The sequence below is a fragment of the Martes martes genome, assembly GCF_963455335.1.
Source record: "Martes martes genome assembly, chromosome: 5".
Lineage (NCBI taxonomy): Eukaryota > Metazoa > Chordata > Mammalia > Carnivora > Mustelidae > Martes > Martes martes.
In genome coordinates, this window is record NC_137892.1 from 18,671,166 (window position 1) to 18,685,401 (window position 14,236).

Sequence of the window (14,236 nt, forward strand, 5' to 3'; positions counted from 1 at the left end):
TGCCCAGCAGGGGGAGGCAGAGAGAGAGAGAGAGAGAGAGAGAGCGAGCGAGCGCGAGCGAGCACACGCTCAGGTGTAGGGCTCACTGCATCTTAGCCAGGCTGGGCAGAGAGTCAGGGAGGTAATTCATAACCATATGCTTGGACTCTCCACAACCTTTAGAAGGATTTTAAAAAACATTTTAATTATGGAAAATTCCAAATCTCTGTGAAAGTGGAGTTTCACGTAAGGAGTCGCCTGTCCTTGGCAATGATTAGCTCAGAAGAGCTGTGCCATCCAGATCCGTATGAACCTGTCCCCTCCACGGGGTTATTTTGAAGTCAATCCCAGACATCGCGTCGTTTCATAAATATCTCACAATGGATCTCTAAGTGGCAAAAGAAAAAAAAGACACATAACCCAAAACAAAACAAAACAACAACAAAAAAAACACATAACCATGATGCCATTATCACCATGAACGTGAACAGCATTGCCCTAATAGCCTACTTTTGAACTGTGCCCCCAATTTGAATTTTTAAGACCCTTTCCGTATGAATGACAAACTCAGAAAAATGAATATGGGCACACCCACCCTCTGGCTGCCAGGAGCTGCCCCATGTTAGAGGCTCAGAATATTTCATGAATTGGGTGGGAGTCGTCAGCCAAAGAGAAGAGGCGGATTTAATGGAAAAGCAACGCGTGTCTACCCAGAAAAGATTTTGTTTCGTTTTGTTCTGCCCTTCTCATTAAATTAAAAAAAAAAAAAAAACACAAAAAAACGCTGGGGAGTGGGGTTGATGAAGAGAGAGCCATTAGGCTCCCTGCGTCGTAGCCCTGAGCCCTGGTGCTGAGGACGGGCAGTGCCCTAGACATGTCTGAAGACAAAAAGGAGATGGGGACACACGGGTACAGCAGAAAAGCCGTAGCCACGTGGATGTCAATGGGTTTAATTTTATGATGATTGGATCATATTTCTTTTAGTTTGAGCTTTCAGGACTTAAAAATACAGGGTTCCTGGGCTGGCTTATTTGTGAACCTTTTTAAGTAGCTTTACTGTAAAGGTAATTTTCAATTCAAACTAGCAGGCTGCAAGAAGTGTTCTGCTTTAAAACAAGATCTATTTGAGGGGTGCCTGGTGGCTCAGCCATTAAGCATCTGCCTTCAGCTCAGATTGTGACCTCAGGGTCCTGGGATCGAGCCCTGCATCAGGCTCCCCACCCGGCAGGAAGCATGCTTCTCCCTTTCCCACTCCCCCTGCTTGTGTTCCCTCTGTGGCTGTCTCTCTGTCAAATAAATACATAAAATCTTTTTAAAAAATAAAACAAGTTGTATTTGAGAAATGCCATTCCGGGGCATGCGTGCATTTTAAATGTTAAATCTCAGCATGTTCTGAATAAGGCAGCTTAAAGTCCTAGCAAGGACACTGGAAGCCAGGTACACCTGGGTTGGCTCATCTGTCACCCACAGCCGCGTGGCCCCGAGGAAACAAGGCAGTACTGGTTCCCTCCATCTCTGAGGACCTTGTCCTCAAGGGGGACGAGGACTCACGTGGGGCTGCCATGGGAGTTCAGTGAAACCATGACTGACGAGAACGTGCTTGCTGCGTAAGGAGTAGCCAAATCTTGAATCCGAGAATCAACTGGAAAAATTGCCGAGTATGGATTTTCCTTTCTGAGAACGTGCCAGCTGTGTCTGGGCCCTGATCGCTGCATAAGAGTGAGAGTAATGAGTTGGGGGGCCAGGGGGCTTAAGCTGGCAGAGCCACAGTCCTGGGAACACATGGCTGAAAGGGGGGGACCCATGTGGCAGGTGAGACTGCAGACACTCTCCTGGCATTGCGCTACTGTAAGGACCGCCGGGCCCTGACCGTGGGCGTCACCAACACCGTGGGCAGCTCCATCTCCCGAGAGACAGACTGCGGTGTCCACATCAACGCGGGGCCGGAGATCGGTGTGGCCAGTACCAAGGTCAGCACCTCCAACCTGTGCCCTGGGGGAGGGCCTCGGCCGGATGGGTGGGCAGGGGGCAATGGTGTGTGTGTGTGGGGGGGGTGGGCTGTGATGTGCTTCCTTCCATGTGGTCCACAAGCACACGTTCGCCCCTGCTCTGCCTGACTCACCGTTTTATCCACAGGCTTATACCAGTCAGTTCATCTCCCTGGTGATGTTCGGTTTGATGATGTCCGAAGACCGAATTTCACTGCAAAACAGAAGGCGGGAGATCATCTGTGGTTTACGGTCTTTACCCGGTATGTTCTAGAACTAAAGTTTCCTTATGACCGTCTCTCATAAACAGTGTTGTTAATCAGTTCTTCCTCCTGAAAACTTCCTTTTTACCACTAGAGTCCTCCAGAAGCTCCCCCTGGGCTGAGATTAAAGTCCGCACTGCCCACCAGGCTTTAGAATCCTGCACACTGGGCCCCTGACACGTCTGACCTCCATTCTACGTCCTCCCTCCCTCCCTGGGCTGCCTCATCACCTTCTTCTTTTTTATTTTTCCCAAGATTTTATTTATTTATTTGACACAGAGAGAAAGATCACAAGTAGGCAGAGGGGTGGGGGGGGGGAACAGGCTCCCTGCTGAGCAGAGAGCCCAATGCAGGGCTCGATCCCAGGACCTGGAGATCATGACCTGAGCCAAAGGCAGAGGCTTAACCCTCTGAGCCACCCAGGCACCCCACTTCATGACCTTTTGATGCTCAGCAGTGCCAAGATCTTTCCACCACAGGGCCTTTGCACTGGCCCTGTCCTCTACAGAAACCCTCTTCCTCTGGCTCTCCACACAGCTGATGGCTTCTCATCATTTGAGTCTGAGTTCAAATGTCTCCCCCTGGGACCCTTCCTGGCCATGCTAACTAATCCCCTGTCCCAGCTACAACATGTTAGCCCATTTCTTTTCTTTAGAACACATGGCATGATCTGAAATTACCTGTTCTCCCGTGGACTGGCTTGTCTCCCAACTGACGTGTCTGCCCCGAGAGCATACCACCCTATCCATCAGCATCACTGCTGGATGCCTGGTGTGCAGGCAGGACAGGTGCTCAGCAAATATCTGAGAAGGAACAAAGGGCCTTGAGTCTTTTCCTGTCCCAGGCTGTTCCTTCAGTCTCACCCAACTCCCCTCTTTTGATAGGTCCCATCTGTTGTAGTCTGTGAGATCCTGTGTCTATGACCCGGAATCTCAAACTCTTTGGGGAGACCATGGTTTCTGCAATCATTCACCACACAGGGATCAGGGCCCAGTGGAGTTTCCTGCCCCGTGTGCTATCTTGGGAGTACCTTTCCTTCGGACACTTGTGCTCCAGGGATGCAGAAAGACCTAGTGTGTGTTCTCTGTGCAGCCCTGGGAGTGTGAAATGAAATAGACCTCACCCCTGGGCTGACAAGGAGAAGCCTAGACAGGCTGGTTATGAGGCTGGGAGGCAGCTCCTCCCAGAGACAGGGAAGGACTGGGTCCTCCCTGGGAGCCAGGGGCAAATCCCAGAAAGGGCGGTGAAGGAAAATCACATCTAACCTTACAAAGCCCAACGATTTGAATCTGGCCAACTCAACAGGCTGAAATATGGATGAGAAAATTCTTCTTCGCTTTAAGCCAGATACGAAAATTATTCTTCGCTTTAAGCCAGATACGAATGGTGCAAAAACAGTACTCGACCCTGATGCCTAAGTCAGCAGTTCCCAAGATGTCGTCTGCAGGTCCTAGCGCTAGTCTCACCGTAAACACTATTTATAATAAAAATATTTATTACATTTATGTATTTATAAATAAATATTGATTTATTTTATTAATAATTTATTATTTATAAATAAAATATATATTTACATATATTACGTACATTTATTATATTTATGTATATATTACATATATTACGTATGTTTATTATATTTATATTTGTATAAATATATTTATATATAATTTATATATAATTAAATATAAATACTTATATATTTGTATATTTATTGTATATATACTTATATATATAATATATTTATTATGTTTACGTTTGCCTTTTTTGCTGTGTGGACATTTGCAAAGGCAGTGGTGGCCACTGTTGGCACCGTAGCACACCCCGCCATGCACCAAGCTTGGCTCACAAAGATGTCCTTCACCCTGCAGGAAAATGCATTAATCTTAGTAAATTGCAAAATTTTATATGTTCTGTTCGACAAAATGGGAAGTGTGCATAAAGTACCTTGGAGAGTGTGATGGTTGTTTCCAAGACAAGCACCCTGGGATTGTTAGAGTAGCAACTTGAGTACGTGACAGACGTTTTCTCAAAAAGGAGCAAAGTTAGCCTGACACTTCAAGAAGAAAAACTGACAGTATCTCTTGCCAGTGATAAACTTCAGGCTTTCGAGTGAAATTCAGGATCTGGGAAAACTTGTAGCTGGTGAGTGTGAACTTAACCCCTTCCCACCACTTAAAGGCATCACTGATCAGGCCGTGGTGATTTGAACACATGTCATTTCTAAAAAAACATTTTATGATGAAGTGTGTCCATTTTTAGAAAATTTGCATAACGCAGTGAACCTACATTTTCCAAATGGCCAGTGTGTGATGTTACAAAAGTACACGTTTAATTTGGGGTGTCAGCCCTGAGCCTCAGCCTCACCTGTAAAATGGAGTTAGAAATAACGCTTCCCTGCTCACTTTACAAGCTTAAGAAAGTACGAACATAAACAAAATCCTGGCTAATCACCAAGTTATTTCCCATAATCTACATTTAAAATCCTTTGAAACTAATGCGAGGAAGCCAAGTGTATCAAGTGGTGGGAGTTCCTAAACTCTGTCTTACATGCCATGATTTTTCTGTGTGAATCTTGCTGTGAAATCTGTATGACTGGCATCGCCTCTGCTGTATTTGTTGCAATTTAGGGCTGATCAAGGAAGTGCTGTCACTGGATGAGAAGATTCACGACCTGGCCCTGGAGCTGTACACACAGAGGTCACTCCTGGTCATGGGACGGGGCTATAACTATGCCACATGCCTGGAAGGAGCTTTGGTGAGCCTCCCCTGCCCCACCACCGCCCACCAGCCCCTGCATGAGGGCTCTCTGCAGAGTATCCCTGTTAGCCCTCAAACTTCCAAAGGGAGCTGGAGATACTAACGGAATGAGCTTTGAAAGCCAGCCTGCCTTTTTTTTTTTAAATTGGTAACTGACTATTTGGTGGCAGTAAAGATCCCAACCCGAGCCCGAGAGCTGATGGAGCATGGGCAGGTGCCAGGATGGCAGAGCTACCGAGGGGGTGGGGCGGTGCTGTCCAGGGGCTGAGTCTAGTCTCTGCTTGCTGCTCATGGATGGGAGTGCCCAACCAGAGTAGATGGGAGACAGCGTCACCGGTGAGACAGTGCTCGGGACCCAAGCCAAGGGCATCATCCCTGGCCCAGCTTGGTTCCCCTCCTCTTCCTAGGGAGCAAGTCCCTGATCCCTCCCTGTCACCTGCATCTGAGAGTTTTACAAGCGGTAGGGGTGAGTGGGAGGCAAGGGGCATGAGCTGGAGTTGCCCCAGTGGCAGTGAGCTCCAAATTCTACATGCTGCCTGGGCAGGCTCTGATCCCTGCCAACGCAAGTGAAGGGCTGGGCATGCTGCTTATGGGGTCAGTGGTGGGGGCACAATAGGAGCAAGGCCTGGGTGGAGTCTACTTGCCTCTCCCCCATGCCTCTGTCGCCTGGTGCGGGAGGAGGGGGGCTCAGCTGCAGTGCCCCAGTGTCCTGGCAAAAGATGCATATTCAACTGTATCTCCGAGTCAGTCTTCACGGGAAGAAAGAAGCTTTTACTCCGCGGTTGGGGCACATCAATGGCCCCTCTGTGGTCTCCTGGGGGCTGGCACTCCAGCTGTCCATAGCATTCTCATCCCCAGTGGAGCTATACCCCCCCAACCAAAATAAATAGTTGTAGGGGAGCTGAGAAATGTTTCTCTTGACACTCACCCATTCAGTGACATAGGTTTAATGGTAACTGAATAGAAATGGATCTCCCTAACATTGGGGAAAATTCCAATAACAGCCCAGTGTGTGTGATTTTTCGTGGTAAGTAAGTTGGAAGAACCCTTTGGAAGTTATTAATGGTCTAGAATTGGGGGAAACAACCCATCAGATAATTGAAGGAAGGTATATCTAGACAGAACGCAATGCCGTCATTAAAATTATGACTGTGGGGAGGCCATGGGGCCCGGACAGAGAGTGGAAGGGGAGAGCCAAATCGGCATTGACCTGTCCATCCAAGATGGCGGCTATGCTGGGGGTGGTCTGGGACACAGGCTGCATGCTGGGCTCTGTGCATGCTGTGGCCCCAGGCCCCCAGCTGTTGACCACTTCACCCATTCATCTGCCCTGCAGCCCTCAGCTCCCTGCCTTCTGGAGTCCTCCCTCCCCTAGTTCCCCTTCCTCCCCTCTGGCCATCTGCTCCAGCCCTCCCCTCCCCCCCCCACCCCAACTGCCCGGTGTCACATGGACCCCAACTTGTGTTTCCCCAGAAAATTAAGGAGATAACCTACATGCACTCGGAAGGCATCCTGGCTGGGGAGCTGAAGCACGGACCCCTGGCGCTGATTGATAAGCAGATGCCCGTCATCATGGTCATCATGAAGGACCCTTGCTTTGCCAAATGCCAGAACGCCCTGCAGCAGGTCACAGCCCGCCAGGTGAGGGGTCTCAGCTGGGCTGGGGCCCCTTCTCTCCTGTTGTCTTCCATACAAGGATTATGAGCGGGCCTGACGCTGAGCAGGCTTGACCACACTACCCCTCATGAGTGGTATACACATTCAGAAATGACTGGCCAGCCTGTGGCCATGGGCACAATGACTCCTCAGGGACACCTTGTGACCCAAATTGGCCCGAGCTGTCCCGGAGCCCCAGCATGGAGCCGCCCGGAGGTGGGGGCACAGAGCTCCCCAGGGATCCATTCTGGGAGGGCTCATGAAGGTACAGGGAGGTAAAATATCCAACAATACCCTTCAGCCAGCTGCCACCATGCCCTGGCTCAGCACAGTAGCCAGACAGAAGTTGTAAAACACAAACCACTTTACTTCCTTGCTTAAAACCCTCCGGTGGCTTCCCATAAAACGAGAGCGACCACAAGCCTGCACCCCCTGGCCCCTTCCTTCTGTTTCACCCTCATGCCAAGCTGATCTCTGCTTCCATGCCTTGGCGCTGGCTGTCCCTCCCCCATGTCTTCTGATCACATTACCATGTTTTGTTGCCTCTGTGGCACTTACCTGGAATTCATCATTAGTTATTGATTGGCTGGTTTATGTTTTTTTCTCTACCCCTTGCCCTTGGCAAGGCACATGGAAGCCACTCAACAGGTGGGTGCTGAATGAATCCCACAGGCTGGCGATCACCCTACTGGGGAAGGGAGAGAAACTCACCCAACAGCATCCAACACTCTGTCCTTTGCACCAGCCGTGCGCATCACCTCCCCCGTAATTGCAACAAAAGCAAGAGAGCGCTGTGATCATGGCCATGAGGTTGATCTCAGAAACTCCGCTGTAGGTGAGGGCTTGTTCATTCAGAGATCATCTGCATGTTGTGAGCCTATTTCTCGGCTGTAGGGTCGCCCGATTATACTGTGCTCCAGAGACGACACTGAGAGTTCCAAGTTCGCGTACAAGACGATCGAGCTGCCCCACACGGTCGACTGCCTCCAGGGTATCCTGAGTGTGATCCCGCTGCAGCTGCTGTCCTTCCATCTGGCTGTTCTCCGAGGCTACGACGTACGTCTGAAACTGCGCCGAACCCCCCCAAAGGGGAAAAAGCGTAACCCCAGAGTTTTGATTTCATTCTTAAGTGCTTTTTTGGTGTAAATATTCATAGGAGAAATTTTTTCATTTAAAACAACTTTCTTTTTAAAGTAATTTATATCCCTTGAAAACAAGTTGCAAGGTTATGAAGGCTATAGTAGCCTATTTATGCATCACCCAGAGGGTCAATGTTAATTAGCAAGTTCAGTACTTCATTCCAGTCTTTGCCTTGTGCATGTGAGTTTTTGAACATTTTTTGAGATTATATTGAAGATGACATTTTACATCTTCCCTTTAAATATATTTACAAGTATCTTCTTATGTCTTGCGCTTATTGAAGCAACATTTACAGTATTCCAAATATAATAACTTCCACGAGCAACATGTACAATATTCCAACACAATCTTATAGCATGGATTGTAGCTATGACCTAGCCAGTCTTCTGTTATTTAAACTGTTGCTAATTTGGGGGGAAATGGCTACATAAATCACAACTGCAGTGAACATCTTTGCACATGTATCTTTCTCCCACATGTAAGACTTGTCCTCAGTCTAGCAAATGATTCAACATTTTGAGACTCCTAACATGTATTGTCAATTTATGTTCCAGAAAAGAGCCCATTTACCATCCCACCAACAAAAGTGTAAAAGAGCATATAACTCACTGTGCAAAGAAACAGAAGTTTTATTACAATTTTATTTTGAGAAGCTTTTAAAGATGCATAACCTTGCAAAAACAGCAACAACAATGTAACAGATACCTAATGGTATACAAATCCAGAACTGCCATTGGCTAACATTCCGTCATATTTATTTCTTTAAAGAAAAAAAATTATTGTGAGCAAAAGAAGACATTGTAGATAAAAATTGAAGCCTGTTTTATCAAAAAACCCCAGTCACATTTTCTTCCCAACCCCCACCACGGACTAATAAGTCTCGTAAATTGAATGTGTGATCCTTCCAAGAAAAGTGAGTATTTAACAGGACACACTGAGCTCACTGGTTTTAATAGCACGAATCAGATCCTTTTAATAGTGGGAACGCAGCATGACATGAAGCAGGTGCCCACTACCTGTCTACTGAATGAACTCAACATTATGTAGTTGAGTGACGTTTCTGGAATAAGGATTCCAAGATGCAGGTCTCCAGGAACTAGCTCATGGCCAAAGATGACCAGAACACCCATCTCCTTGTCTTCGGAGAGTCAGATGATAGGCTTTGTGACATGGCACGTTGCTGAGCTCAATGGGGTCCTGAGCGGCTACTTTCTCTCGTTTTAGGTCGACTTCCCCAGAAATCTGGCCAAGTCTGTGACCGTGGAATAGAGAACAAGAAAGAGCCTGAGGAGGCCGTTGCCACCTGTAGTGTGTGGTTCAAGGTCCGTCCCAGGGAGGCCCAAGTGGGAAGAACAGCGGGCATTCTGTGTGTTCCGAGTAGAGCCCAGTAGAGCTTGACAGCTGCCACGTGCCTTGTACCCAAGTGCTTTGCTTACAGCAGATACTGTTTCTCTGTGTCCTGAACTTGCCAGAGGTTTATACATGGGAATCAGAGCGGACTTTTCCACTACTGTGCAATAGAGACACAGCTCTCTTCAGAGTTAACTGTGAACCTTTTTTTTAACCAACACTAGTTAGTTTTAAAAGACAAAATATTTATAATGATGACTGTATAGCTTTTAAGTTATTTTTCTAGTATGTGGCTTTCAGGAGCCAAGGTAACTCCCGGACCATGTACCTACCAGCCTCCTGGCAGGGGGGCATTCATCTCAGATTTGAGCACAAGGCATTGCCCCTCTGGACTCCTTTCTCCTTTCCTGTCCTCTCTGGGCTGCCCCTGAATCCCGTCCCCTGACACCAGGGAAGCCTTCCCCCACCACCACCATCTTCCTGCGCCTCCTATAAAGCCCTTCACAATTTCGATGTCCTTCCAACAGTTTGTTCGCCTATAAATCCCTCCAACTCTCCAACTTCGGTTCAACCTGATCGTGGTTCTTTTTAAGCCCAGGCAGCATTTTGGTCCCTGCTCCCACCTATAGTAAAACGCTTGAACTATCCCATGCAAGAGAGTAGTTTCAAGTGGGCGACCTTGCCCTCTATTTAAAAGCGTGCACAATCGAAATACTATGCAATTTTAAGACAATAAAGACAGTACAATTCTTTTTTGGCTTGTGGGTTTGGATTTCTGGCAGTCTCATTCTTTTTTATGTACTCGGATGTTGAGGGCTCCTTAAAACAGGAAACCAGCAGGGTCCTATGGGAGTGAACCCCATTTCTTGGTAGCCAATGGCAAGGTGCCTGCACCTGCGATGGGCATCCTTTTAACGTGAACACGAAGACTATTTCCTTTCCAGGGGGAACAAACTGTAGGATACTGGGGACTCTAGGTTGAGTCCGCTGAACGGCTGTTGGAGGGGGTTGGAGCACCTGATGCTGTTGAAGGTTGCCTGGAACCTGGAGGCGGCATGCAGGGGTGAAACTCTCAAGCCCACAATTTTTTTTTACAATATTTTATTTATTTAAGAGAGGGGCGGAGGGAGAGCAGGGGAGAGAGAGAAGCAGGCTACCCGCTGAGCAGGGAGCCCGACGCGGGGCTCCATCCCTGGACTCCGGGATCATGACCTGAGGTGGAGGCAGATGTTTAACCGACTGAGCCACCCAGGCGACACATAAATCTGTACTTTTTATTTCCATCATCACCAATTTTATTAATACAGTCAGGGAGGAAGATAAGGAGCCAGAGACAGAGTTCTGAAGGCTTGTGGGGTCGGCATTTAGGCTCTGGAAGAAAGTGGCTATCCCAGATGGCTTGAATTGTGTCTTCATGACCACTAACTGGTGTGAGTGACTCTAGCACACCATCAGACCCTTGCTCAGGATTATCTGTGGGCTACTCAGTAACTTTTCCATCCTTTTCTATGCCTTCCCAGTGTCATGGGACTTAGCAACCTGGGAATTACTTTTCTCTTTTCTTTTTTTTTTTTTTTAATTGTGTTATGTTAGTCACCATACAGTAGGGAATTCCATTTCCAAGTTAAAATTCCACCAGTGAGAAGCATCATGGAAGATCTAGAAGGCAGTTTAGAAATCCTATTATTTATTGAGGAATCATGTTACTCACTTCTCCTCTGGCAGAAGCAGACAGAAGCATGGCTTTGGCAGAGAGGACATCCTGCCCCCCTGAGCCCCAAAGTGCACACACTACGGCAGTGCTCCCTAAACTCACCCACCACCAGGTGCTCCCGGCAATGTCAGCCACCGGCAGAGGTTTCTCGCTGCTCTTCCAGAATCCCACTTCTGAAGGGCTGGCAAGATCCCAGGAGCCATGGAGGCATCCTCTGAGCCCCATCCTCCCCTTCTTCCCACAGATTCACCAGGGTGTGAGTCAAGCCGGCAACCATGGCCTCGTCCCTGACTCCCCCTCCTCCCTCACTCCCCACATCGCACCTCTAAGACTGATCATTTCTACAGCTTCAACGGTCCTCTTTTCTTTACATCAAGTTTTTTAGTATAATTTACATACTTCAGAAGTCACCCTTTTTTTAGGTGCCCACTTCTGAAATTGGATAAACATAGAGTGATACGCTCACCATTGTAATTAAAATATAGAGTATACCCTTCATCCCCCCAAATTCCCTCCTGGTCCCCACTGATCATCCCTGCCCACTCCCCCCACCTTGATCTTTGGCAACCACTGAACTAATTTTGCTTTTTCCAGAATGTTCTATAAACAGAATCATAGAGGTTGTAGCCTTGTTTGGCTTCTTCCACTTAGTATGAGGTTTTAGGGGTACTTTTCCATGCTGTGCATCTGTCAGGTAGTATTCCTCTGTAGGGATTGCTTACCTACCGGGCTACATATGGGTTTGGGTTGTTTCTAATCTTTGACCGTTTGGAATAAAGCTGCTATATTTATGTCCAGTTCTTTGTGTGGACATGTTTTTATATCTCTCAGATACATATTCGGGAACAGGGCTGCTGGCTGGTCTGATAGATGTCTGATGTTACCAGAAATTGCCAAACTGTTTTACAAAGTGGGCATGCCCACTCCGCTTTCCCACCAGCCGCGGATGAGAGTTCCAATGGCTCCACATGGTCAGCACCGATGTTCTCTTTTTTACGATAGCCATCCTGGTGGCTGTGTAGTGGCAGCTGTGCCTCTTCATGTCCCCCAAGTCCTGAAACAGTTTCAAATCAGTTCCTTCTTCTTGACACCTGCCCCAGACCAGGCCTCGCCTTCTCTTAGAAGGGCCTTTGCAATAGCTCCCTCACTGGTCTTGTGGACACAAGCCACCCATCCCCCAAACTCCATGGGCTCTAGTGATCTTCCCAAAATAAATACCTAAGCACATCGTTCACTTCCTTTCTTAACACCGCTCAGCAGCTGCCCTTTCCCTCCACAGACGGGACCCCTACGCCGTAATGCCCCAAGGGCCAGCAGGTAAGGGCTAATGAAGTCATGGCCAGAGATGTGTTGTAGGGAGTGGGAGGGATTCTTGTGAGCTAGGGGCCTCCCCTCAAGAGGCAGCTGCCACTCAGTTTCAGCCGGCTACTGCCTTCTGGGAAAGCAGGTCCCATGGTGGCAGAGCTGCTAACCAAGAGAAACCAGCAATTGAGATTTTTCAAGTGAAAGTTCGCAATTTTCAAATGTTGGCAACCAAGCCAATTTAAAGACAAACAAACAAAACTGGGTTAAACAAGGCATACTGGTGAACTGAAGCGAGCCCATGGATCTCCAGTCTGCAGCGCCAGTCCAGCTCAAGGCCCTACTAACCCACCAGTCCACCTCTTCCATCTCCAGCAAGACCAGGTGACCTTGGATTTCCTGAACACAGCACGCAGGTGCTTGCTTCTGAATCTTTGGGTCCCGGTGCCCTTTCCACCTAAAACATTGGCCTAACACATTCCTGCTAGCTTTCCAGCCTCAGTTGGGGATTCCGCCTATCCAGGAGGACTACCTCAACTCCTTCTCCACACCCGGCAGGCTAGGTCAGCTGCCAGTCCTGCTCATGTGTGCCACACCCTCCCTACCACTCACCTCACGTGGCTTCCACCAAAATTCTGTGCATTTTTCCAAGCATGGACTAGACCCTTCCCACCTTATCACCTCAGCTCTGTGTCCATAAATGTTCCCTGTATTTCATAAACCAGAAAAGGGGAATCTAAGGGGAAGCACCCACGAGTGCCCCTTAGTGAAATGACAGCTCTGACAGCCAGGCTTTACTAGTCTCCCATAATCCTTGATGATGGCAATTTTTGGCTCCCTGTTTTCTCTCGTGCACTTGGGGCAGGTGGTCAGCGAGGCTGATGTGAGGACCAAGGTGGGGCCCCCCCCCTTAATTCAGATCACACTCAGGAGCTACAATTTCAAGCAAGGATGGGCCACAGTCTGTTTCAGAAAACTCCCTCTGGTGGCCAAGGTAGGGGGTGGCCTAAGGGAGGACCCCATGGCTGGATCCGGTCTTCGATGGTACTCCTCCTCTGAGGCCTTGGTGCCCCCAGCCTGGCCCTGCGTCGCAGGCCTGCCATCCTCCACAAATTCTGCCACCACCCTCCATGCCCCCAAGCCCCTTGGCCTCCGCCCGCAGAGCCCTGCTTCTTCCTCCCAATTTGTCCCCTGCCCTGATGACCCAGAGGTCTCTGGCGTCCTGTGCAGGCCGCTCCTCCTCCACAGTCCCCCACTCTACCGGTCCCCAAAGCGTGCACCGCCCCCCACCCTATCCACAGACCTCTGAACCTTTTTCAGTGTGTCCAGCCTTCCTGCCTCACTCTCCGCTCTGCTTGTTCAAACGCAAATTTCGCAACAGGCAATGCCCCGACCTCTCCCGTCATTTCACACGACCCAGAGCCGCTGGAAGCCCAGCGAGGGGCCACAGGGTTGCAGGAGTTGGCTCAAAAGGTGAGCGTCATGGCACCCCAGGCCCTAGGGGGACCTCGGCACGGCGCTCCCTTCCTCCCCATTTTCGACCTTGCCTTTCTCTGAGTCAGAGGTTTGACCCCCCGCCCCGAGTACACCAGCCCGTCCCCTCCTGCATTCCGTCACGGACCCGCGGGAGAAACCAGTCTGCACGCGGCCACCTCCTCGCCCTCCGCTCCCCGACTCTAGGCGTTCAGAAAAGGCCGCAGAGTCCACGACCCCTGCCTCTCCTCCCCACTCCTCACAGCCTGGGCCTCCACGTCCTCCCGAGCGCCACACCGCGCCGAGTTCCTGGACGCCGGACGCCAAGGCCCCGGCCTCCCCTCGTGCTCGCCCTGAGCTCTCCCGCAAACGGCCGGCTCCGTTCCCGCCTCTCCGCGGCCACCCTGCACCTGCCTCCCGGAGCGCCCGGCTCTCGGTCCGCCCGTCGGCCCTCTCCGCCGCCTCCCGGCTCCCGCGTGCCCGGTGGCGGGATGGCTGACTCCGCGCATGGTCGGCCCCGAAGGGCGCCCCGCACAGGCCGGAGCAGCAGCGCGGCCGCCGCGCGCCGAGCGCCGAGCGTCGCCGAGCCGCGCCGAGCCCCGCACGGAGACTCC

The 14,236-nt window shown here is 49.8% G+C and overlaps 1 protein-coding gene and 1 long non-coding RNA gene across 2 annotated transcripts in view; one reads left to right on the top strand and one right to left on the bottom strand.

The window, feature by feature from the left end:
- The window catches only part of GFPT2 (glutamine-fructose-6-phosphate transaminase 2), a 41,076-nt gene extending 31,190 nt beyond the window's left edge, over positions 1-9,886 (top strand). Inside the window, exons 14-19 of the mRNA XM_080805023.1 lie at positions 1,792-1,949; positions 2,116-2,230; positions 4,858-4,985; positions 6,461-6,628; positions 7,538-7,699; positions 9,008-9,886. Of these exons, the coding sequence (XP_080661149.1) occupies positions 1,792-1,949; positions 2,116-2,230; positions 4,858-4,985; positions 6,461-6,628; positions 7,538-7,699; positions 9,008-9,052 (776 nt within the window). The 3' untranslated portion in view covers positions 9,053-9,886. The remainder of the gene's footprint in view (positions 1-1,791; positions 1,950-2,115; positions 2,231-4,857; positions 4,986-6,460; positions 6,629-7,537; positions 7,700-9,007) is intronic.
- Positions 161-14,216, bottom strand: LOC308343841. The gene is made up of 5 exons (XR_013966903.1): positions 14,037-14,216; positions 2,911-3,033; positions 2,102-2,181; positions 1,531-1,688; positions 161-367 (listed from the first exon to the last, which is right to left on the bottom strand). It is a non-coding gene; the product is annotated as an uncharacterized lncRNA (long non-coding RNA).
- Between the last annotated feature and the right edge of the window lie 20 nt (positions 14,217-14,236).